Raw genomic sequence first — 27028 nt, 5'->3', positions numbered from 1 at the left:
TATCACAAGTAGTGATGTCCCGAACTGTTCGCCAGGGACCGTTCGCGGCGGGCGAACATATGCGATGGTCAGTCCGCCCCTATTCGTCATCATTGAGTAAACTTTGACCCTGTACCTCACAGTCAGCAGACACATTCCAGCCAATCAGCAGCAGACCCTCCCACCTCCATGACGAATAGGGGGCGGACCGACCATCGCATATGTTCACCCGCTGCGTTCGCCACGAACAAGCTATGTTCGCCGGCGAACGGTTCCTGGCGAACAATACGGGACATCACTAATCACAAGTGATCAGTTTCCAGAAAACGGTCTATATTTGAACACAGTCTGCCTACCTTACCAAATTGACATTTCTTTAATGAGGAATACCAAGTCCCTTACTTAACATCATCACATTTAGGTGAGCAGAACAGAGAAGAAGAAAAAAATAGAAATGTCTTATTAACTCTTTGAATACCCAGTCGGCAAGCACTAATCATTTTATTGAGAGTCTGATGTAATATCAGTTTTATCATAATATCCAACAATAAACTGTAAAGTATAATTTTAAAGCTTACTTTGTTTCAGACCTTAGAAAAGAAGAGAAGACTCTGTGCTCCGTTTAAAGATCTGAACATAGAAAACGTCCCGGTTAATTCAGACACTCATAAACGTGAAACTGGGGCTTTTTGCAGAGGTTACAACTGTGTAAACATTGATAAATAGGTCTGACAGCCAAGTGAGTAACTTCATGTGCTGATTGCTGGTAGACTGTTTAAATAAATCAATGATCAAGACTCCCTTGGAGACATTTTAAAGTGTTATCTGTTTGCCTTTCGGCTGTTGTTTCTTCTCTGTAATGGGTACTTAGTGGAAGGTGCTCCTATTCTCCAAACATGAAAATGATGTTTGTTTAGGAAGGAGGTGGAAATGGCCTTCTCGCCTCCCTACTCAATAATCTCTATTCAAGGTTACAGCGATGGTGAAGGCCTTATCATAATTAAACTTAATTATAAAAATGGAATCTTCTCGCTGGCTGCAAAATAATGGACTTTTCCCCAGAATGAAGATTTCGTGGTGTCCGATGCATTCTGTGAATGCTTTATGTCCACGAGTCATCATTTTCCAGTAGTTTTTTTGTTTTTTTTATTAATGCGTTTGGTGGGATAGTTTTAGTCAAGGCAACAAATTATATTTCTGTTTCGTAGTGTTTTTTCATCACACCATTTGTGAGCCTTATGGATTAAAAAGAAGGATAGTTTTGATACAATGAACGCATACATTGAATCTGCACTGCAATTTAATCACTAAAATATCCAACTGCTGATATGAGGAAATTTATACAAAGAAGGGGTTTTTCTTAATGAGATATCTAGAATTTTAATTAGGGGAATTGTTGGATGAATTTGAAAAATTGCAGTTCCATTATGGTTTGATATATGTGACAATTATTTATCTTGCACTGTCATTAAAAAGCCTTAGTACCCACAGCATACCATTGACAAGTTCATTTCTTATGGGCGTGTGTACAATTTGGAGTTGGGGAAGAAAAATGGGTTTGACAAAAAAACAGCTTTCCTGGCACCAAGGCTTCCTGTGCCATTGATTGACTTCTTGTAATTTTGGGTTTTTGGATTCTTTGCCATTGGTTTATCCAGAAGTCGAACACTGGGTAAATAAAACCCGAGTCAGTAGAATAGAAGTCTGAAATTAGGACCTTGGCCAGTTTTGAGGGATGTGTATAGCTTTCATACCATAACCTTGGGTCCAAAAACTGTCCACTTTGCTGGAATCTTAAATTTGGGATAACTAATCACCCCATCTCATTAATTCCATCCTTAGTCACACATTTCTGCATTATCGTAGACATAAACCATGTAAACACTGCTCACAGATCTCTTTATCTTCTTTCAAATATCTCCGATCTTGTCCACCTGTCCTATTTTTTAGAACTCGTAGCTTTCTTTCTACTTCAGTAACGCTAGAATTATTAAGTCACATCCTATGCCGTGACTTAATATAGCAGAGTCCTACAAGATATCTTAATAGTACCATATACAGAAATTAATGTAGCTCAGGAGAGTGAAACAGCAGGATTCTGTCTTCACAGCTTCTGTCTCCCCACGTAGCTGTGTGATATTTCTTTTTTGTGATATATACAATACTATGTCTTTTAAAGATCTGTTTCATGTTCCGTTGATTTCAGGGAGATTCAGATAATAACCTAATCAGGCTATTTACATTCAGACTCTGAGTATGTGAGTTTCTTCCTCTTAATTAGTAAATTTTTATTAAACAACCTTTTTAGTTATTTGTCTTATTAAAATAAGCTGACTGATTAATTAATACACCAGTTGGAAGAAAATCAAGATTTTTTTTTCTCCATCAGCAATGATTTCCATTTTTTTTAACTCCTTAAAGATTAATAATGAAATAATAACATATTAACGAACAGACATTTAAAGGGAAACTCTGAGGACCAAAATAACTTTACCTTAATGAAGCAGTTTTGGTGTGTAGATCATGCACCTGCAGTCTTACTGCTCAATTTTCTGACATTTAGTCGTTAAATCACATTGTTTATGTAACCCTATTCACATCTGTTCTGGGTGAGACTCACTCAACCTCACTACACACTTGCTGACATTGCTTTTTAACTTCCCTTGCTGCACAGTGTGTTTAATTCAGATGTTCTTGTCTCTTGCTCTGTTAATTGCCTGCTTGTTTTTGAACAGCCTCCTGTTTGTGATTAACATGATTAAAGTTAACTAACAGAACAGGAGATAAGAACTACTGAAGTCAACACACTGTGCAGTCAGATCTGATTGAAAAAAAAACATTTATTCATGCAGGCTGTGTGACTCACAGCCATGGGAGGCTAGGCTAAGGCTCCATAAATAGAAACAAAAGTGATTTAATTCCTAAATGGCACAGAATTGAGCAGTGGGACTGCAGGGGCATGATCGTTACACGAAAACTGCTTTATTAAACTAAAGCTCCTCTGGAACTTAGCGGGTCTCTTTAATATTTAATAGATGGAATGTCCCAGTCAGGACTATATAACGATGTAAAACTTAGGATATTCTATAATAGCAATGGGTCATTAAGGATCAGATTGTAATCCTTAAGGGATTATGATCATGACCCTTAAAGTGCAACAATTAGTATATTAGCCTTTTTATATAAAGAAATACAAATCTTGCTTCTCTTTGAACTGAATGTTTTCGTAAGACAAGTATTGTTTAAAAAAAAAAGAAAATACTCAGAAGACGCACTTTCTGGTTTCTAGGAATTTCTCAGTAGTTATTTTTAGCAGCTATGAGCAATCATGGCTAATTCTTAGTCTATTTTCATATACATAAAACATTAGAATAAAATCACAACCTAAAACTGTCACAAAACTTTCAATGCTCTACGTGGTCCGAGATCTGGAGAGGAATCTGCATATTTACATTCGCAAGTAAACAGCCACGGAGATGGCTCTATAGCATTTTCTTAAATGCTGCTCCTGCAGAAATGTCATTTTCTCCTGCAAAAGCTGCTTCGCCAGAAAGATTTACAAGCCAAGCGGATCTGTCGGAATTTGAAATTAGTACTTTTAATTGTCAGGCGAAGGAAATCTGAAAACCAGCTGCTGTCGTTCATGTTGGGTTTTTTTTTTTATCTCCCCGCGTTCTGCACGTGGTGAGATAAATCACTCTCAGCGGCCTAATAATCTTTCTAAAAATATCAGGGGAATTCATTTTTCACATGGGGGAATAAAAATGGCCAAGAGAATTCTGCATAGGAAGCAGCGTCGAAAATACTGTTAAGATAAATTCCCCCCTTTTCACCGCGCACCTCGTTTATCAAAACCAACTGTATTTAAAACGATTTTATCTGCGATTGTGCGTGCAAGGTTGATGGAGGACATCTTCCAGTTGGTTTTAATAACATAAATTAATTTTCCAATCTTTAATTACACAGATCTTTATTTTTCACGACATTGTTGCTAATGAATAGATTAAGTCACAATATGACGAACAGAGAGAGAAATATCCAGGTGCCGGCTGACCCCTCTACCCCAAAATGTGCGCATGGTAGCAGTTCTGACAAAGTAAAATCTGAAAGAGTGCTTGCCCTGTGCTACACCTGGTGGGGACTACGAATTAAGTAAAATTATAGATTATCAAACAAATGTGTGGCTTACTCAAGCACACTAGCACACCGTATTGTTATGTGCAATACTCTCTTTGTGTACAGGGGTATCACATAGTTTGTTGGATCTTAAGGCGTATTACACAATGTGTTGGTGATACAGGTATATTACAAAGCTAGTATGCTGTACAGGTGTATCACACAGTTAGTGGGCTGTACATGTGTTGTTTGTTGGTTGTACAGGTGTATCACACAGTTAGTTGGCTGTACAGGTGTTTCACATTGTTTGTTGGTCGTACAGGTGTATTACACAGTTTGTTGGTGATACAGGTATATTACAAGGTTAGTGGGTTGTACAGGTATATCACACAGTTTGTTGGTTGTAAAGATATATCTCATGGTTTGTAGGCAGTACAGGTTTATCAAACAGTTTGCCGTTTTTACAGATGTATACAGTTTGCCGGTTGTATAGGTGGATCACACCATTTGCTGGTTATAGAGGTGTATCACATGGTCTGTACGTTCTGAGGGTATATCACACAGTTTGTTGGTTGTAAAGGTATATCTTGTAAGCATGTAAGCTCATTGAGCAGGGCCCTCAACCCCCTCTGTTTCTGTATGTCCAGTGGTCTGATCTCAATTATGTGTCTATTAGTCCACCCATTGTACAGCGCTACGGAATTTGTTGGCGCTATATAAATAATAAAATAATAATAATAATAATAATATCTCATGGTTTGTAGGCAGTGCAGGCATTTAAAACAGTTTGCCGTTTTTACAGATGTATACAGTTTGCCGGTTGTAGAGGTGTCTCACACAGTTTGTTGGTTATAGAGGTGTATCACACGGTCTGTACGTTCTGGGGGTGTATCACACCATTTGTTGGTTATAGAGGTGTATCACACGGTCTGTACGTTCTGGGGGTGTATCACACCATTTGTTGGTTATACAGGTGTATCACACGGTCCGTACGTTCTGGGGGTGTATCACACCATTTGTTGGTTATAGAGGTGTATCACACGGTTTGTACGTTCTGGGGGTGTATCACACAGTTTGTTGGTTATACAGGTGTATCACACGGTCCGTACTTTCTGGGGGTGTATCACACCATTTGTTGGTTATAGAGGTGTATCACACGGTCCGTACGTTCTGGGGGTGTATCACACCGTTTGTTGGTTATATAGGTGTATCACACGGTCCGTACATTCTGGGGGTGTATCACACCATTTGTTGGTTATATAGGTGTATCACACGGTCCGTACGTTCTGGGGGTGTATCACACCGTTTGTTGGTTATAGAGGTGTATCACACGGTCCGTACATTCTGGGGGTGCATCACACAGTTTGTTAGTAGTACAGATGTTGTGGCATGAAAAACTTTCTATACAGTAGGTGGCTTTGCTTATTTACCTATTTTTTTGAATAGTTGGTATATATGATTTACATATTACAGTGCTCCATACAGAGAGAGAAGAAGTTATGGAGGAAGAGTTAAACTTGGAGAGGGGAATGAAAAGTAAAAAGAGAACAATGTTTGCAACAATTAGAGAGCAAAATGCGTAATATATATATTATCTATGACACACCTTGCTATGTATATCTATATACCCATCTAACTAGACCGCTCATAAATGCTGTGACATTGCAGATATTTGGGAGCTGCTTTCACTTTAATGCTCAGCTCGCCTTTTAGCAAAAGTCTGCCGTGGCAGGATTAGACTCGTTTACACACTGCACAAATCCCTAGAAAGATGGCTATAGAGAGCTATTACTGTACTAAGCTCTATTGCACTCTATAGGGGCCGCTTCGGAAAGTGATGGAAAGTTTAAAATGTATTGCAGTTACCATGGAAACCAAAGGAATCAGTAGCAATATTCCACTGGTGATGACTGCATACAGTTAATTTTTAAACACTGTCAGGCGAGAATGTTAAGAAAGAAAATTAAAATTGGGGTGTATTAGATGATTTTTGAAGCATGACGTTTTTGCAGACAACATGCTGTGCTCCTGCATACAGACAAAAATGTATGTAGGGAGTAACTACGATGTCGCAAGATATTTTTTTTAAGGTAGAAAACGTTGTTTTTTTTGGGGTTTTTTTTAAAACCATTGTTTTATCACTATCAACTTCTAGCAGAATAATAAAATAATAAAATTAAATATTGATACAAAAATCACATTTTACCAATAACCCAAAAATATTTTGTTAGATCAGATGTCATGATGTTTTGGTCTTTAATGTTTACCCAATAAGAAATGAATATATATATATATATGTATATATGTATGTAACAGGTCATTAAATGTAATAATCTCATAAAACAGTTCAGCCTAATTAAAAACTGATCATCACAGAGGAAACTTGTCTTTGGATCCAGAAGAACACGGTAAAGGTTCTAGGACCAACAGCAGATACAAATCGTGAGAGTTTTCTTAGGAATGCTCAGATTCTTACTTTCTATTTTAACTCTCTCCATAAAAGATGTTTCAGCAAGACGTAGAGAGCAACATCCTTCTCTATTGACAGTTATGAACACAGCTAAATTCTTTTGGCCTGAGAAAAGACCTATTCTAGTTTGCAGCATTTCCCTTGGGAAGAGAAAGATGACAGTCATTTTTTTTTTTTTTGCAATAAAAACGCAATAAAAAATAGCATCATAGCATTCTCCACTTGGATATCTCCCCAGTGGTTTGTGGTACCTCTGCCCTGCAATCCTCGCTTCTCTCTCTATTCTTCCACTCCTGCAGTTATTAAACACAGTTGCTCTGCTCTAGACAAATGCAAGATATGTTTGCCCAAGGAAGACCATCACCCTATTGCTCTGTTTAAGAGAGCTAAGCTGGCGTGCCCACCTTCTGTCCACAGCGCCCTGCCATAAACTTGACTCCTCCTCCCCCTCCCCACCCCCCCCACCCCCCCACCCCCGGCCTTGCCCCCTCGGATTCCATTCTTAATTATATTTACTCAGAAATTTGCAGTTTTTTTTAAATTGTCTTTAAACTGCAAAAATTCTTGTGGAAGACAAAAATGTGTATTCCAGTGTCTATGTGCCTTACATTCTGCATGAACTGGTATAAGTGAGGAGTTTTCTGCCTTTTTCGCTTGTTCCAAGGATCGACTTCCAAACCTTTAATTAAATCAGCATGAATAAGGCTGGAGGGGCCTACGCTCAGTACATAGAGGCACAAGGTTACACACTAACGGGAGAGAATTTGCATCTTTCTGTCGCATTTCCACCTGCAGTAAAATGATTGATTTCTTGGAGAATTCACGTGTTTTAAACTCACTGGGGGTACCAGGTCACACTCCATACCGTGGCTGGTTCTTTGAATTAACATATTTTTAACCTGAAGCTAAAGTTTTCGTATTGTGGATCCCGAAGCACCCCAAGCTGTGTTTGTATAACAGAATTATTAGAAGAGGAAAGACACAGTGGCCTGAATTCTGCTGAATAGCAGTATGAATAAAATGTTTGTAGAGCCTGCCATCCAGCCCCAAAGGCTTTCAGGATGTTAAAAGGGATAAGAGACATTTCTATATAAGAGATTATTACTTTAAAATTGTGTTTCAAGCCAAGGGAGTGCAAAACCAAGTTATAACGGGTCAGCGAAAGCAGGGTTACTGTTATTCAATATATTTCCTTTTCCAGATCATAGGAGCTGGGAGCATGATGTAATACAGATTGTCCATGTTCTAATAGTGGCGTAAAACTTCAGAAATTTTCAGATCCTCATAAGTCGCAATACCAGCCAGTACGTCCATATTCTTTCTTTGCAATGTTAACTACAGCTAACTTGAGGCCTTCATAAGCTGGCACACAGGCCAGTATAACCAAATTTTCCAACTTTATTACAATGAGCTTAAAGGGACACTGTAGGCACAATAACTGCTTTATCTCATTGAAGTGGTTATAGTGTCTGTTATCCCGTGGCACTAGCCTTCCATTCACTGTTAAACATTTTAGAATTCCCCAGCCACCCATTCCCTCTGCTGCTTAGGTTAATGAGGAAGTGTTAGCTTGAGCAGGAATGGGTGGCATTGATTGGCTGAATGTCAGCTGATCATCTTCAGCCTATCACAGTACCCATTGGTGATATTAATTGGTATGGCTAAAAGGAAGTGTGTGATCACTGCCTTACCCACACCTCCAGTAGGGGCCGGGCTTTGGGTGACAGAGATAGGCGTTAAATTGCATGAAAATTGCATTATATTTTTTTTATTTTTTTTCTCTTTTTCTGTTCTTTGCAATTTAGAATTTGTGTTTGTTTAATTACAACTTAATTAGCAGTTAATATAGACATATGTTTTGCACTGGGCAGACTTGTATTATCCTACTAGTAGTTAAAGCTTCTACAGTGTTGGTTTAATTGTAGTTGCTACTGTATCGCTATATCTCTACATATCATATTGGTAGGCATCTCTTCCTATACTATCGGGGGAAGCACCTCTAGCTGGTGATGTCAATAAAATAATTTCCCTTAAATTGAAATTTTAAATCAATAAATGATAGATTTAAAAAAAAATCCCTTTCATTGTTTTTTTTTTTATCTTTGATCATCACACTGAACCGAACAGAGATCAGATCTTTCGCAGCATGGGTCAGTAAATGGGGTCATTTTTGTCTTCCATGAACCCTTGCCTGACTGCACCCGACTGCAATACGCTCACCGGATATTAAAGGGTTTCTGCATCAGACAGTAATTTGCTCGGCTTACGATAAGTTTTATGAGAAGCTGCTATAATCCGTCCTCATGTCACAGGATCACAGGATAAACTCAATCGGTTAGGAAAACATTGCTGGGCACACCCTCCTGGGGCTCTGCTCCCGGTGGTTACATTCATTAACTAAACCCAGCGGGTACCTTACACAAAGGTCTCGGTGAAAGGGGCATATATTGGCTACATTAAAAAAATAACTATAACGAAGAAAAAAAAACAAGCCATGGGTAATTAACCGTTTCTCTGTTATAAAATAATGCCGAAATTGGCCTTTAGAATGTTAAAAAGAAGGCATTGTTCTTAGCAGAGTGCTCGACTTGCCGTGCAATGAGAGTGGTTCAGTGGGCTGATCTTTAGGTCACACGCACTACTCGTGGCAGAGAGAGACCTCGTTCATCACATGCAGAGTTTATGCACCGGCCTCGTCAGATAACCTTCCTCTCAGGACGAGCTGTGCTTAAAGTGAACACATTTTTCTTCTAGATCATTACGTACTGAGGCTGGGAGCCGCCACCTGAGACAGTCAAGGAAGGTGGCTCTCAAGATGAGGAACAAGTGATTTGTCTTTGGAGGGCAGGTGGAAAGGAACAACGGCTGGAGCAAAGCAAGATCTCCTCCTTCTACGTGGGATAGGAAGGTCACAAGAAACTGCAAATGAAGATACTTTGTTATTCAGGCAGAAAATAATATCAAGCCACCTCTGACTGCAATCACAGCAATTGAAGCTTAACCTTTTTGGGTCCTGCTGATAAGCTGCATGACTCGGACAATTAAAGGGTTAATTATATGATTGGTGACCCTGCTGTGTTCTCATTAAGTATCGCCTTGTGGACCCGCGTTGCTCATTAGTGTTTTAAATGGAAGCATGAATGCAGCTACTGAAACAAAGTAATGCTTCGTGCCTGGCACACAAGCTTTATTTTACTCCAGAGATCTCACCCAAAGTCCACATATTGTCACTTTCGTAATCGTTTCCTTTTTTTCCACTCTCCTCTACTTCCCACAGGTAAAACGAGTTTCCAGCCGCTAAGGTGGTTTATTGGGTTCTTTGAAGGTCAGTCTGTAGCTCTCCCGCATCTCAGTATTTGGCCTTGAGATGTGTCAGCCCCAAACGCATTATGTGCAGCTTTTCAGTAAAACTGCTCTCGCAGCACGCCTGCTAATTCCTCTGCTCTCCACCGCTAACCTCAACACAAAGGCTTCTTCTCTCCAGAAATGAATCATCGCAGCTGCTTAACCTGTGGATAGTCAGCAAGTTTAAAAATCTAGAGTGGAAAATACTAGTGAAATCCCAAAATGAGAAATGTACAAATGCATTCAATATATTTGTTAAAAGCTGTAAATGCTGACTCAGACACTATATAATTAGACGGCCACACTGGAGTCTAGATACAATAACTGGCTCATAAAAGGATCTATCCACCAAATAAGTATTTAATGCAGAAATTGTTTGATTATTTGGTGTAGTGCAATAATTTCTACCTGATCCCATAACAGAGCAATAAATACGTCGTTCTCCTTTCCTCCGTTAAGCTGAGACCAGGTTGTCTGGGGCTGCAGGGCAGAGCTTCCAATGATACGTTTAAAGTATAGCAATGGTTTCTCTCAGCATCTATTTCTTTGTGTTGGTTTTCGTCATCATGTCATTTTTTTGGACTTAAAAAAAAATCTTTGGAAGTGCACGTGATATTGGAAGTCATTTTGAATGTGAGACATCCTCTTTATAGACATGTGCAATTCGTTTCGGTCCGAATTTAAATTCAGACGAATTTCGGGATTTGGACATTCGGATGCTTCTGAGTGTCCGAATTTGCCAAATTTTCAAAGTCCTGAATTTCGAAAGTGTAGAACCGAATTTCTGAACTGCTAAAGTGCTTCGGATTTCTGAAAGTGGCAAAACTGGAGAGGGAGAGAAAATTAAGAGAATCATGACAGGAATCTAACTCTAGTAACCCCTAGTAGGGTTAGGGGTAGGGGTAGGGATAGAGGTAGGGGTAGGGTTAGGGGTAGGGTTATGGGGTAAGGTTAGGGATAGGGTTAGGGTTAGGGAATTACCGAAGTCCCGAATTCCTGAAGTGCCGAAGTCCCAAATTACCGAAGTCTCGAAGTGACGAATTGCCGAAGTCCCGAATTTTGAAAGTGCCAAACCGAACCAAATGTTTTGCCCATGCACTTATTTATAACAAGGGTTTTTTGTTTGTTTATTTTTTGTGGATACTTCATAATGTGACCTTGGCATAATATTCACATTAGTTGTGTGCATTTTACTAATTATAGATAGATGTTATTGACATTATTGTTGTGCTCGACAACCTGATGTTAGTATTTTATTGATGTTAACTCTGTTCACCCATCTAATTTCCCAGACAGATTTTTAAAAAGTCTTTAATTTGTCTCATTTTCCTACCAAGTATTGCCCGTCACAGTTTGGCAGTCTCTTTCTTTTAATCCGCTGTACTCACCATATGCACAAATCATTTCCATCTCAGTGGATTAACACATATAGATGTATGACATTTTTGTCAAACACCCAGGCATATGAGAGTGGATGGATGACTATGACAGTGTAATTTTAATTCTGATCAGATTTCATAAACCTCTGGCATTCTTAGGTGCATTTCTCAGTTATTGGATTCTTCTAAGCACCAACTCCTTGTTCTGCTGTTCCTGGTTTATAATCCCATGACTCAATTTCCAGTATCTGTCAATTCGGCACTTCGGTAATTTGAAACTTCGGAATTCGGAACATCTGTAGGGCTCCCTACCACTAACCCTAACCCTACCCCTAACCCTAACCACCACAACCACTTACATATCTATAGGGAACCCAGTGCCTGGACTGCCACCACAACCACTTACACATCTGTAGGCTTTCCAGTGCCAGGATTGCCACCACAACCACTTACACATCTATAGGGATTCCAGTGCCAGAAATTAGCTTACTGGTCAAGATTCCTGTCATCATTCACGTAATTTTCCCTCCCTCTCTTGTTTTGCCACTTTTCAGAAATCTGAAGCACTTCGGCACTTCCAAAATTCGGCACTTCCAAAATTCGGCAATTCGGTTCAGTCCGGCACTTCCTAAATTCGGACTTCTGCACTTCCGACATTCGGCACTTCGGCAATTCGGCACATCGGCAATTCGGTTCGGTTCGGCACTTCCGAAATTCGGACTTCGGCACTTCCGAAATTCGGCACTTTGGACATTCGGAAGCATCTGAATGTCTGAATTTCCCGAAATTCGTCTGAATTTACATTTGAAACGAAACTAATTGCACATATCTAGTAAAAATCCTACCCAAAGTCACAGGAAAAGGTAAGTGCAGGCAAAGAAACCATCATACCCAAGATCAGAGGGACAAGTCAGTGCAGGCAAAGAAGAATCTTACCCAAAATCAGGGAAGAAAATCAGTGCAGACAAATTACAATCCTGCCCAAGATCAAAGGAATAGGTCAGTGTAGGCAAAGTAACTATCCTACCCAATTCAGAGGGACAGGTCAGAGCAGGTAAAGTAACAATCATACCCAAGATCAGAGAAGAAGCTCAGTGCAGACAAAGTATCAATCCTACTCAATATCACAGGAAAAGGTCAGTGCAGGCAAAGTAACAATCCTACCCACAGTCACAGGTATGTAAAGGCAAAGTGCAAACCAAGTTCATCAGAACATGTCAGCACAGACACATTGCAATAATACATAGTGCCCCTACAGGTCTGCAGGACATTACACCAACATCCAGAGTCACAGTCACATGTATTTTATTCTGCATATTACCTTTATTAAGGATTTTGCAATATATTCTTTCAAGTTCCCTTTCTTCATCCTTACTCCACATTTCTCTGAGATCTGCAGCTTAGTTCTGGCTTGTGATAGTTTTGCCCAGGAATCTTTGTAACATGGCTGCTCAATGTAACATTTTATGCAAATTACTAAGATATTAAACAGTATTTAGTTGGCTCTCACGATGGGTGTGCGGTTCAGTGACTGGAGAATGATTGCCAAAATGTGATTTTAAATATTTTGTGATCACAGATTCTCCTGAACCTCCACTGCATTAAAACACAATTAGGAACAGAAAATAATGACTCTGCATCTCCAAGCGAGCATCACGCTACCCCCCAGGAAGACAGTAAATAGCCCTGTACTGCAGGTTAAATTGGCTCACTCCTACCTCAATGTGGTTTTCAGAAGAAACGATCAGCGGGTGATGAGTTAATTCTCCATCTGCATGTTCAGACTGCCTGCTGGGAAATATTTTACAAGTTATGGTTATTAAACAACCGCTGTGTTTCTGCTGCGGGATCAGCTGCCCGGGTCTCAGGAGTGCATTTAGTTATTCGGGTAAAGTAGTTTAGAATGTACTTTATAATAGGTCTTCTCAAACAGTGAGTTTCAGAAACGAGGAACACGGAGCACCCCTCATAAAGGATTTATATGATGTATACCCAGGAGCGGTTATTTGCTGAGCTTTCCCTAGTACTGTGTATAAGGTCTGTTTAAAGAAAAAAATGAAACTTCATGTAGCAAGTACTGATTCCATTATTTTTGATTTTTTATTTTTTTTTGTCCAAATTAAACACTTTAGTTATATATCGTGGAAGCTTTCAGCATGTCAGCTCATAGGGTTTGTTAAAATGTTGGATATCATTAGGGTTCATTCAGTGATCCCACCGGGGTCGCTTATTCTGTTATTCACACTCCATCAGTCTTTATTCACTCATATCTCATTCATCACACACCCATTTTTCTCACCTATACCTCACTCATGTTCTGTCTCCCTCCAGCTTTAACCCAATCTCCCTCTATGAGTCTTTATCACTGGTATATCATTCACTCAACCTTCACTCGTTCCTTGCCCTCCTTCCATTCATATCTCTCAATGACAAACTCCATCATTCAGGTTAGTCCTCTGACCTTTACTCATTCCTTTGCTCAGTTTAATTTGATTTACAATTGATTTGTGCAAGGCAAGAAATTAGGTTTTTCGAAGATGGAGAATTTTTAAGGACATGCAAATTTCGTTTGGAAGACGGTTTGGCTCATGTATACATTTTGCAGTGCACTGATAGGAGCATGTTTCTGCTATTTGATCAGCTGAAAATAATAACCAATAGAGGGAAGAACAGTTGGAGCAGTGAAAAAAATAAAAATATATAGGATATGCTGTATAATTTATAAAGATAGATGTATTTTTACTGCTTCCCCTTTTGTTTGTTTTAATCTATTGCTCACTTCCAACTTGTTCTATAATAAAATAAACATTTAGTCACTCTCCCCTAACCATCAATCATTTTTTTCCCCACCAGTCACCTCTTTTTTTGACGCCGTGGATGGAATTTAGATTATTGACCTGTTTGGCGTTGCGCGGTTTGCTGAGTCCTTCATTCTGGTATATTTCTGCTTGGAGTTTGGACAGACTGCCTATCTGCCCACGGCAGTTCAGTCAGAAACAAATCTCCAAGTCTAGTTACCAATATCTCGGATTTAATACAGATTCAGAGCATTCACTCAATTTACTTCGGTAATAACCTTCAGCGGTCACTCTGTGATTTTCCAGAAAATAACCTCACTCATTTAGCATGTGTAAACAACACTCATTGTAAAAAGCATTGAATCCCTCAAACCTGCACTCGCATTCCCTATGATAACTCATGAGTTCATTTATACAATGTGTTAATTCTCTTACTGACGCTAAAAACATTAGCTGCTGCTTCTTCCCTTCCATTACCTTGTTTTTGGCAATGTGCTCACTCACACTGTGACTCATTCACTCTCCTTCTAAAATCATCTTACTTATTCACTCACTCTCTTGACCCTTTCCTTCCTTCTAAACTTCTTCACTCCCTCAATTAATAATGTACACCCATTTAATAATGCATAAACCTTTTAAAACGTCATTCACTTTCTCAGTGACTAACTCATCTGCCATGACTATTGTATCACCAGCTAATCATTTAATTCACTCACTCACGCTGCTCACGTGCCTGCAAAGATAATTCACTGACATTCCTGCCCCTCCTTCACTGCCCTGTTCATCTACTCCCACTCCCATCACTTACTCCCTTCCATCATCAATCATTTGGTTTTCCCTAGTTCATTCATTTATCTCCACTTTGTCCTTCTTTCCTGTTAGTAAATGAAGAGAAATGAGCAATTTGCCTTAATTTTACCATCTTCTCTAACCTTCTATCTTAACGAGCTAATTAACTTTTCCTTTAATTACTTTGGCTTCATTTTAATTACTTAGCTGTGGGAACACCTTCGAAAACTGAGGCAATCACCCGTACGTTGTATCTATCTCTTCATAAACAATGTGTTCAGTGCACGGTGAATGAAAACAGAGAAATGAGGAATTAGCAATGGGGTTCTAATTTTACAAAGTTGTTTTATAATGTAGTAATATAGTAACATAGACTAGTAGCATAGACTGAAAAAGAGTCAGGGAAGAATAACCTTTCACACAAATCTGATCCATGAGAAGACAAAACAAAAACGATAACTTGAAACGTTTTCCAAGTTACCAATAAAAGGTGTCCTTCTTAAGTCCAAAAGATCTTCATTGGTTCATTGGTTAAACAAACTGTTAATAGTAAATATAGTGCTACAGTTCACTATGTTTTTCTTTCCAAAAAGAGAAAATCCATTATCTTTATCCTTGTTAATGTAAAGAGCCTCTACTGTAGTTGGACTTTCCTTAATACAAGACTCAATAGATGACCTTACATCCTTTGTACAGTCCTGTTAAAGAACCTGTCTCCAGATAACAGTTTGAACATCTAGAAGAACTGTTGTGCCAGAAACAAAAGATATCCTAAATATGATGTCTTCTTCTCATCGAAACTAGCTTACTTATTTATTTCATATTGCTATTTACCAACTGATTTAATTTATTTTAATTAGTCTTATTAATTATGGTTTTGGTGGATTGTGAAGCACACTTTGGTTACCGATTTTTCATCTTAAATTTCAAAGATATTCCACTAATCTATGGTTTATTGTAACAATGTCCTAAGACAGTTGAAACTGGATTTTTTTTTTAAAATGTAACCTCTATCTACATAATCTTATGGTTTGTAGGTCCCATGTGTTATCTTACATGAATGTTAAGAAAAAATAACTCTGCGTCATTCATTATTACCAGACCCATACAGAAATCTACATTACCGTATGCATTTATAAACTAAGACATGCATATGTAATTTCTCAGATTGACTATCCCAAACAATGTCTAGGTCTATAAAAACCACCCATGATTATGACAAACCCTAGCCAGATCCAATTGCGCATTTTTTTTCAATTTCCGTTAATAGCTGAAAATAATCTTCATTTCTAACCTTAAAGATTGGATATAATCCTCAATATTATTAAACACCATTTCCTTATGACTAGATTTTAATACAATTATTCTACTTTACCTCTTTTAATTTCCTATTTCTGTCATTCCTCATAAATAGTGTATGTAGAGGAACACCTGGTAATCCGACCGGTTACCTCTGCTATTTCTCTTCCTTCAGCTGAACAGGAACCATTTAGGATAAAGAGACCCATTTCCCTCCCCCCCCCCCCCCCACCCCTGTAACTGGACGTCATACAGTTCTGGAGGTACAACAACCACTTTATTGGCCACACACAGCATTTAAACCACATGCAAGGGCTGGAACACACAGCATACAATTACGCCTCCCAGGGTCCTCTCCCTCCCACGGGAAAGGGCTTTGTCCCTAGGTCTCCAAAAGCCCGCCACCCAAACACAGGGTTTCCCACATCCGGCGACAGGGGGGTATACATCCCATGAGCCTCTGTATCTGGGAGACCAGGCGCGGTAAAAAATGGACCACCCCTTTGTCTCCCAGGCACAGAGAGCCCGCCCACGGAAAAAGAGCTGGTCTCTTTGTCCCATCGGCAAAGCAAAGCCAGCTAAACTCACCAGTGCCCCAGAAGTGTCCACACCAACCTCAGGGATCCTCACAACGGCCCCTGCCACGAACTGACTCCGTTTGCGGGGTCCCTATGTGGAAAAAAGGCAAGGGAAGCATCTCCTTTAGAGATATGAATGCTGGCCCGGGTGCCGTTCGTTCATACAAAATGGTGGCCACCCAGGGTAGCATTTATTAATTACTTCCCTTGTGGTTTTACACTTATGTTGCGAGTGCAAACATTCTAATTGATTCACATGAACATTCTAATGGGGCCCTGAGGAGGCCCTCGTTCGGGAAACGAAAGAGTCGGGATGCAATCCACTAATGCTCCCCCTAGCAGGGGTTAATCTGTACGAATGGCCATCCACTGGAAGAGTGCTCATTAATTGTTTCCCTTGCGGTTTGCGCACACATAATATCAGACAGGCAATTCATGGACCAGCAGCGGTCACACCACAGTGTATATCTATTTACATTAATGTTTATTAATTTATTTTATCATACCAAGCATCTTAACACTCTTCCGGTCTCTAGAATTCGGAGCTTCCAGCCAAAAGCTTCCATTCCTTCCTCAAATTTTTAATTTTTATTTCATGTAAATTGCATTTGAAGTTGAATACATAGACATTGTATCTGAGTTCTGGCCCGGACCCTGCTTTCTTTCATTTTAATCCCATCACACTCGATTGAACTCAGTGAAAGTGACTTTTCAAAGGTCCCATGCAGTCATTGGCACAATAAACATAAACCCATGTGAAGATGGCACAGGTTATTTCTCACACGATAGAGTGTCACATTATCCCCACACCAGTGCTCTCGGTCTCATCAATCGTCTCTTCACCCAGCATATCATCGAAGGTTGACAGATTATTTTACCGATAAATTAACAAAATAAAACTTATAATGAGTATTATTCCAATGATACATATGTTTTGTGGCATCAACATTCTCCTTGGAATTAATGACTTAAAAACTTAGAATCAGTCATGCTTTTTAAGTTTTGTCATTGACCGTTGTAATTTTGTCTGCGTGGACTGTCCACCACTGACATCTTGGATAGAAAATATCCATTTCTTATTAGAGGTAGACTCATATCCCTGCTATTCTACTGTTTGCACCAAAATGAAAGTAAATTTGAACACAATTGTAAAGTATTCTGCGTGTTTCCTTCACCTTGTCACATTTTACGCTAAACTGGGTTCACGTTAAACAGTTAATGGATTGTGAATCAGGCAATATATAGCTAATATGACCGGGAATTCTGACTAGGTCTGTTATTTATTATATGATCATTATAGTGACTATATCTAATATACTCATTGTCCTGCTCCATATTGCACTGCTACCTATAGTTACAGAACTGTCTTATCTCGTAAACCATCATATCTGCTTAATGGGCTGTACAGAGAGAGATATGACAGTTAATGCTCTTCAATTTGCAAGCATTTTTGGCTAAGGTGAGATTTTCCTGTGTGTGGGCTGACAGCACAAGCAAAATAAAAGAATGCATTAAGGCAAGCAAGAATTTCCCCAAAATAGGCGATTACGTCTTTAAATTGCTCCTTAGGAGGTTGTTTTAATTATAACATAATTCATTGGGAAGAATAAAATTGAAATTTGCTTCATTTGATAAAAAAGCAATTAGAAGCAGATATTGAAAAGTTATAATTTTCATGAATTATTCTTGAAAAAAGACCTAATTACAATATTTTTGTTGCTAAGTTATTTGTATCTCAGTAACAACACTACAATACACTGTCTTGTCGGGTCACCCGTCAAGATAGGTAGCTGAGATAATTCCTATACAACAACCTTACATTCACAGCTCAAAGAACTCTTGTTCTCACCCTAAATCTCTAAGCAACAAATAAGAGACCTTGACCTTAAGGAATATTACAAGCACCATAAACACTACAGCACACTAATGGTTATGATGCTATTAGTTTAAGAAGTGCCTTAAAACCCATCTCTTCAGGAAAGCTTATCGCCTCCCAGAGTAACCTCTACCTCACATACCTGTCTCATGCTCTCTCCTAGAGGGCAGCACTCTACTCTCTCCTCAAGCTCTGCTACACTCCCACCTTATTTGATTGCTATTTCCTGTCCTATTGTGTTTAGTGATGTTGCGAACATAGAATTTTCGGTTCGCGAACGGCGGACGCAAACGTCCGCAAATGTTCGCGAACCGGCGAACCGTGCGAACCGCCATAGCCTTCAATAGGCAGGCGAATTTTAAAACCCACAATAGTGGTTGAAGGGGGGGGGGAGGAGACCTACTCTCCTCCCCCCCCCCGGCCCCCACCCCTGGGTTCGGGTGGGGGCCATAATGATAATGAGGGTGGGGACCTACTGTCCTCCGCCCCCGGCCCCCACCCCTGTGCGGCAGGTGGGGGCCATAATGATAATGAGGGGGGGGCTACTGTCCCCCCCCCGGCCCCCACCTCTGGGTGGCGGGTGGGGGCCATAAAGATAATGAGGGGGGACTACTGTCCCCCCCCGGCCCCCAACCCTGGGCGGCGGGTGGGGGCCATAAAGATAATGAGGGGGGACCTACTGTCCTCCCCCTCTCCGGCCCCCACCCCTGTGCGGCGGGTGGGGGCCCTAAAAATAACAACAAGGGGGGACCTATTGACCCCCCCGGCCCCCACCCCTGGGCGGCGGGTGGGGGCCCTAAAATTAACAATAAGGGGGGACCTATTGTCCCCCCCCCGGCCCCCACCCCTGGACGGTGGGTGGGGGCCCTAAAATTAACAATAAGGGGGGGACCTATTGTCCCCCCCGGCCCCCACCCCTGAGCGGAGGGTGGGGGCCCTAAAATTAACAATAAGGGGGGGACCTATTGTCCCCCCCGGCTCCCACCCCTGAGCGGTGGGTGGGGGCCCTAAAATTAACAATAAGGGGGGGACCTATTGTCCCCCCCGGCCCCCACCCCTGAGCGGTGGGTGGGGGCCCTAAAATTAACAATAAGGGGGGACCTATTGTCCCCCCCGGCTCCCACCCCTGAGCGGTGGGTGGGGGCCCTAAATACAAAGGGAGGGGGGTGCCCCTGTTAACCCTTCCCCCCCCCAAAAAAGATCTACCTACCTACCCCCCTCACCCTAAAAATAATGAGGGGGGACCTTTAACTAAAACTCTGTAAAAAAAAATAGATAAAAACAGCTTACCATTTGATGTTTTCTTTCTTCTACAATCTTCTTTTTTCAGCCCCAAAAAAGGGCAAAAAAAAAACCATAATAACCGATGCAATTAAAAAAAAAAAAAAAAAAAAAACGACCGCACAAAAAAATAATCCATCTTCACCCATGGAGGGCTCCGCGCAGACTGAGCTCTACAGGGCGGGGGAAGCCTTGCCACGCCCTGCAATTAGGCTAAGAACACTCTGATTGGCTGGTTTAAGCCAATCACAGTGCTCTTTGTCATTTTACACAGCGTGGGAAAATTCCAAAGAACTTTCCCACGTGTGTAAAATGACACAGAGCACTGTTATTGGATGGCTTGAAATCCATCCAATCACAGTGCTCTGTGTCATTTTACACAGCGTGGGAAAATTGACCTTTCCCACGCTGTGTAAAATGACAAAGAGCACTCTGATTGGCTTAAACCAGCCAATCAGAGTGTTCTTAGCCTAATTGCAGGGCGTGGCAAGGCTTTATAAGCCTTCCCCCGCCCTGCAGAGCTCAGTCTGCGCGGAGCCCTCCATGGGTGAAGATGGATTTTTTTTTGTGTGGTCATTTTTTTTTTGTTTTTTTTTAATTGCGTCGGTTATTATGGTTTTTTTTGGCCTTTTTTGGGGCTGAAAAAAGAAGATTGTAGAAGAAAGAAAACATCAAATGGTAAGTTGTTTTTATCTATTTTTTTTACAGGGTTTTAGTTAAAGGTCCCCCCCCTCATTATTTTTAGGGTGAGGGGGGTAGGTAGGTAGATCTTTTTTTTGGGGGGGGGAAGGGTTTACAAGGGCACCCCCCCTCCTTTGTATTTAGGGCCCCCACCCACCGCTCAGGGGTGGAGGCTGGGGGGGACAATAGGTCCCCCCCTTATTGTTAAGTTTAGGGCCCCCACCCACCGCTCAGGGGTGGGGGCCGGGGGGGACAATAGGTCCCCCACCTTATTGTTAATTTTAGGGCCCCCACCCACCGCTCAGGGGTGGGGGCGGGGGGGGGGGACAATAGGTCCCCCCTAATTGTTATTTGTAGGGCCCCCACCCGCTGCTCAGGGGTGGGGGCCGGGGGGGGACAATAGGTCCCCCCCTAATTGTTATTTGTAGGGCCCCCACCCGCAGCTCAGGGGTGGGGGCCGGGGGGGACAATAGGTCCCCCCTTATTGTTAATTTTAGGGCCCCCACCCACCGCTCAGGGGTGGGGGCCGGGGGGGGACAATAGGTCCCCCTCTTATTGTGATTTTTAGGTCCCCCACCCCGTTTTTTTTTTTTTTTTTTAACAGTGAGCAGCCACAGGCTGCTCACTGTTTAATAGACATGCCCCTACTCGCGGTATTGCGAGTAGGGGCACAATTTACTAATACTAAGTAATTTTTACTTAGTATTAGTAAATTAATAGGGGGCGGACCGAACATCGCATATGTTCGCCCGCCGTGGCGAACGCGAACACGCTAAGTTCGCCGGGAACTATTCGCCGGCGAACAGTTCGGTACATCACTAATTGTGTTTTATACCCCACCACCTAGAGACTGGAACCTCGTTTGCTCATCTAAGTTTTTTTGTAGTTGTCTTATTTATTGTTAAATCTCCCCCTCTTATAATATTGTAAGCGCTACGGAATCTGTTAGCGCTATATAAATGCCAATAATAATAATAATTAGTGCACTGGCGATCCTCTCCACGTAGGTACCAAACTGCTTTCCAATTTTTTTGAACTTATCTGGGGTCCGCAGGACACTGGTCACTTTCTCTACTGAGCATGGAGCTTTCGATAGCTCTCCTAAGCTAAACCGTGCTGTGCATGGCCAGCTCTTTGGCTGAGAACATCAGCTGATCTCTCTCAGCCATTGAGCAAAACCCTACACTGCCCGGCTCAGCTCAGATAGAAAGCTTCTAGCTTTCTTGGAGTAGGTGACTGGCACCCGGTGGATATCAGGTAAGTTGTCAAACCATTAACATACAGTTAATGGCACCATAATTACTACAGCACACTGTAACAGTTATGGTCTCATGAACCGTTGCTTTAAAGAAGCAATATACTCCTGAAGTGTCCATGAAGACAGTATTTTTAGGAACTGGCAGATTATTGACGATACAGAGCTCCTCAGGAGAACTGGAACCAGGACAGGGTTTATAAACAATCATATCACAGATCTTCTTTTTCATTTTTTCATTACACTCCAAGGAGTTCATTTGACAACAGTATGTCCTCAATAATGTGACAAAAGCCTCATGAAATCAGTGTGAAATTAGTTTTCATGGATAAACATGCATTTGGGACTATTTTCTTAACAGCTTAATCTCGCGGTTTGCAAAGGGAGGAAACACATATACGCCTTGTCCTTCACCTGCTGCCTATTAATATTAGATTCATAGATGCAAAGACTAATTAATTAGTTGTGGGAGGCATATCTTTATATAAATCTCACTCAGACGGCTTTGTGATAGCTCACCAATCTTCCCTTCAAGTCTTTCTCTTCAAGGTGAGTTATTTATTGGGGTATGCGATGACCTAGTTTTCCTGTAAGACAAAGTAATGCAATAGCCTCAAAATGGTTATAGAAGCGGAAACCAAATAAAGTTGAGGTTTATGTGGTTTACAGCCTGTCTGAACTCATAATAAAAATTAACATTCAAAACTTTGAAGGTTCCTATAAAACTAGGTGTTGTGGATGGACCGTTGCATGTAAAGCCACGGAATTTGATCTGTAAATAAGCCTTTAAGTTGGATACGAGTGCCAGAACTTACTTGGCGACAAACCTGCGGACAGGTTCATCCATCACGCCTGCTCTTCTGCCAGCTTATTAGCAGATGTTACTATTTCTCAGGAGGGTAGAGAGAATGCGAGGAGACAAATGGAGCAGGCCACAGATGGCTTGGCACAAGCTTTTAGCTCTTCCTGTTTCCTCACACAAGGCTGTCTTCTTTAACGGCAGGACAGGTCGCCGAGAATACCTCTGCATATTGCAGGTGGCTCCGAATGAATGACGACACAAGATGCACCGAGACTTTGTACTGGCATTAACACATCTAGTCATGTGAGAAATGTCTCACTATCTTAAAACTTACCATTCTGAGAGAGAAACTGCCTGCCCTGCCTTGTGACTCACACAACATTCAACCGAGCAATGCATCAGCTCTTTAATAATGTATTTATTATTTATTGTTATTAATTATAGAGGAACTGACGTTTTCTGAAACTTACATCATTGAATAAGACATTGAAAATCACCTATAACTTAAGGTATTAGCCTTTCTTTAAGTCTTCCTCCATTTTCCTATAAATGTCTGTTAAAGATTTAGGACATCTCAATCCAGTTCAGTCCTGCAGCACATTCTATTGACGAAGCTGAAGTAGAAATAGTATTAAAATGCACTAGAGCAGAATGGATTTAATGAGTTTCATTTGAGTTTCTCGTGTCTCACAAACCATATGTGTTCATTACAAGGGATAAGTGTTAGGAACTCTAGTATCTTGAGACCCCGTTCCTTCAAGCACTCCCGACTTGGCTAGGGACTTTGTGATTATAGCCCTTGTCGCCTGGAGCGCTGAGTCAATCGTCGCCGGAATCCTAAGGAGCAAGGAGAAGAAACACCGCACTACAGCGATCACATACCAAAGCATCAGTCGAGACTAGATGAAGGGTACCACAAGAATTTTTTATTCAGGCCAGATGGCTGGGTATTATGGTTTTTATTTGACCGGCCGCGTGTGAGGCGGATGCCCACAATAGTTCCACATAATATTAAAAATCCTGAATATGGACAGTTCTCCATTAAAAGATTAAGTGCTTATTTTATACAGATATACATTATATTTTCTGAAACCACTCTCATGTTTTTTTTAATGCAAATTTATGGATTATTGGTTAAATAATACTAGTCAAAAGACACATTTGAAAATACATTTATTTTATTTTATTATTTGTTTAGAATATCTCTCGCTTTCCCTGTCTCTGGTCAATAAATCTTTATTTTTACTCAGCAAGTAGATTAGAAGAAGGGATAATACTTGTTAAATATTTCTTTTTTTTGGAAGTCATAATTTCTTTTTTTTTTCTGATAGTTGAGAAATGTTACTGCCGTCTTTTCTTCCCACATCTTAGGTTGTTACACATTTTACATTAAATATATTCTCAAAATCTTACTCTTACCTAAGCTCTGGCAATCACGATGTTAACGCGTGTTTAGAGAGAAATCATATATTATTTATATAAGTATCTTATGATATGTATATCCCATGAGTAATGATACCAAATCGTATAATACCACTAATAACCGTCAGGCAGCGTCCCTGCGATGGATTAGAATTGTATAATCCTGATCACAGATGAGAACTCAGAATCTTAACAGGACATTCCAATCACAAAACCACTACAGCTTACTGAATAATTACAGCTCATTGCAGTGGTTATGGTCTAAGAACTCTATGGGTGCAACCCCTTGTTTGTAAGAAAAAAAAAAGGAAACAAACAAGGATACCCCACCACCCAAAGGGTGTCCCCTCAACTTGCGAATACGTTCCAACAAGTAACAAGGATACCCCACCACCCAAAGGGCGTCCCCTCATCTTGCGAAATCAAATTACTAAGTTCCACCTTCCTCATAAGGCATGCAAAATATTTATAAGTATTTAGTGAGTGATTTGGTATTGCTGAATTCTAAATGCCCACACAAACGTTTGAAAAAACAAATGCTGATTGCACCCAGGAGTTTCTTGCATCAGTGCCACCACAAGATGACATACAGGTTACTGTGCTCTAGAGATTCAGGTCAGTCCGAACTGCAGTTTATCCAAGTTTGGGACAATCAGGGAATCGTCCGAATTCCCTGTCGCTATGTACTCGAATCACGAACCAAACGAGCCTTGCAATGTCAAAGATCAAATACCTATGTTTGTTTTGATTCGGAATTCCGCCTGTGGCGCAAAAAGAAAAAGATAATTAATAGGAAAAAATATGATTGATGGCTCGGGGACCGTCGCTAAATGTTTAGGAGGAAGAGCTGTAAAAGAAATCTATGTTTTTATGTTATATATTTAATAAATATATAAATATAGATTATTTTTTTCCCATTTCAGCTCTTTTTATTAACCTTTTATATTTTGTATATGTTTTGCAGTACAGTGATTTGTTTAGTCGGTCTGATTCTTTTTCTTAATCGGGTTTACCGATATTCTGCCAAGCAAATCTCTGTCTGTCTGTCTGTCTGTCTGTCTATCTATCTATGTGTATGTCTGCCTATCTATCTCTCTGTCTCTCTCTCTGTCTCTCTCTGTCTCTATCTATCTATCTATATATCTATCTATCTATCTATGTCTGTCTGTCTGCCTCTCTCTCTCTATATATATATATCTCTTTCTATCTCTATCTCTCTCTCTATCAACCTGCTTCTCTCTCTGTCAGACTTTCTGTCCATTAGTCTGTCTGTTTTTCTATCTCTCTCTCTCTGGCTGAGATCAACAAGGCTGACGATCTCAGCCAATCCAAAGCTTCCCTACAGGGAAGCATTGTGAGGCTAATGTGTATGAGCAGCAAATCGCCAGCAGCTAGGAGCAGCATGTGATTGAGAACTGAGACTGATTCGGTCCCCACAGGGGAAGCACCTCTAGTGTTTTTTAGGAAGACAACCACTAGAGATGTGTTTAAAACTAAAAGGTTAAAACTAAAGTCCCAATATAATTGAGATGAAGTTGCCGGGATCCTTTAATGGTCGTTTAAGTTGAGTAATAACCTCTATATGCTTGACATACTTGGAAATTAGTGTAAGCTAGCAATGCCCTTTATGATTATAGAGTTCATTATTATTACATATTATATATGTTGCAATAATAACCTGGAAGTAGAAAGATATTTAATGTTAAATTAATCTTTCGTTCTGTTCTGAAATAATTGTATAAATATTACATGAATAATCTGCTCATTGAGAAGCAAGTTGATATTTTTCATTATTCTGAGTCCAATCGCCGGAGGGCTTTTCAAGCAGGTACCATAATAAAAATGGTATTTGTTTCACAATGACTTCGTTATGGATTTTTAAACTTTGCAGTGGATGGGCATATCTGAAAATCAACAAATCTAATGTTTGTATTAAATGTGTCATGTAACATGAGTGATTTCAGGAAATCAAAAAGTCAAGTATTGATGAAAAATGCAAATCCATCTCAGAATTAGAATTCCCCCCCTCTGCTTTCTTGTAGCATGTGATCTGGGATATTACAAGTCGTCTCCAGGCGACCAGCTTTGTGTTCGATGCCCACCATACAGCCATTCTGACACCCTCGCAGCACAGGTGTGCTACTGTGACACTGACCATTTTCGCGCATCTACTGACGCACCTTCGTCAGCCTGTACCCGTGAGTATACTTTGTACTGGGGATGTGATGAGTTGGGTTTCTCAATTGAAAATATTGTTGATGCTCCAAATCTCCCTAATAGAATGACCTTCCCTCTTCATCGAAACATGAGCAGGGAAGTGAGGAGTTAATAACTAGTTGGGTTTTTTAATACAGATGATGTATACCAGTTGACTCCCAAGACCACTGTTCCACATTTTGTACCAGCCCGAATGATAAAAGACCCATCCCATACATACACCAAGGCAAGCCAATAACCGAACCTTCCATCATGCGCATTGTGACAGACCGCCAGAATCTGGACTAGAAAATATCATGCCCCTTACTCTTAAGTGCTAACCTCCTCACTAAAATGGAGGCCAAGGACATCTAAGTCCCGGGCCGCCACCAGAAATTTTGGGGCCCCTAACTCAGCTCAGGGTCTGGGGCCCGCCTCCAAATACCGCCCACTGAGTCCACACACAGACACAAACGCACACACTGATAAAAAAGGACACAGATACATACTAACAGACACAGATACTGAAACAGACATACACGCATACAGGCATACATACTGACACACACATACTGAGACATACACACAGGCATACATAGTGACAGACAGACACATACTAACATACATACAGACACACATGCAAGAGGACATAAAGACACATACATACAGACACCGACATACATACATACATACACACACACACACATTCATACATACAGACACTGACATCCATACACACATACATTCATAATGGCATACAGA

General features: G+C 40.6%; 1 protein-coding gene across 1 annotated transcript in view; it reads left to right on the top strand.

The window, feature by feature from the left end:
• Window positions 1–27028, top strand: part of EPHA8 (EPH receptor A8) — a 145203-nt gene that overhangs the window by 95680 nt on the left and 22495 nt on the right. Inside the window, exon 4 of the mRNA XM_063436984.1 lies at window positions 26113–26268. Coding sequence (XP_063293054.1) covers window positions 26113–26268 — 156 coding nt within the window. The remainder of the gene's footprint in view (window positions 1–26112; window positions 26269–27028) is intronic.

This window comes from Pelobates fuscus, chromosome 11 (assembly GCF_036172605.1).
Source record: "Pelobates fuscus isolate aPelFus1 chromosome 11, aPelFus1.pri, whole genome shotgun sequence".
Classification (NCBI taxonomy): Eukaryota; Metazoa; Chordata; class Amphibia; order Anura; family Pelobatidae; genus Pelobates; species Pelobates fuscus.
Note: the sequence above shows the minus strand (reverse complement) of the source record. Positions and strands in the feature narration are given on the sequence as shown.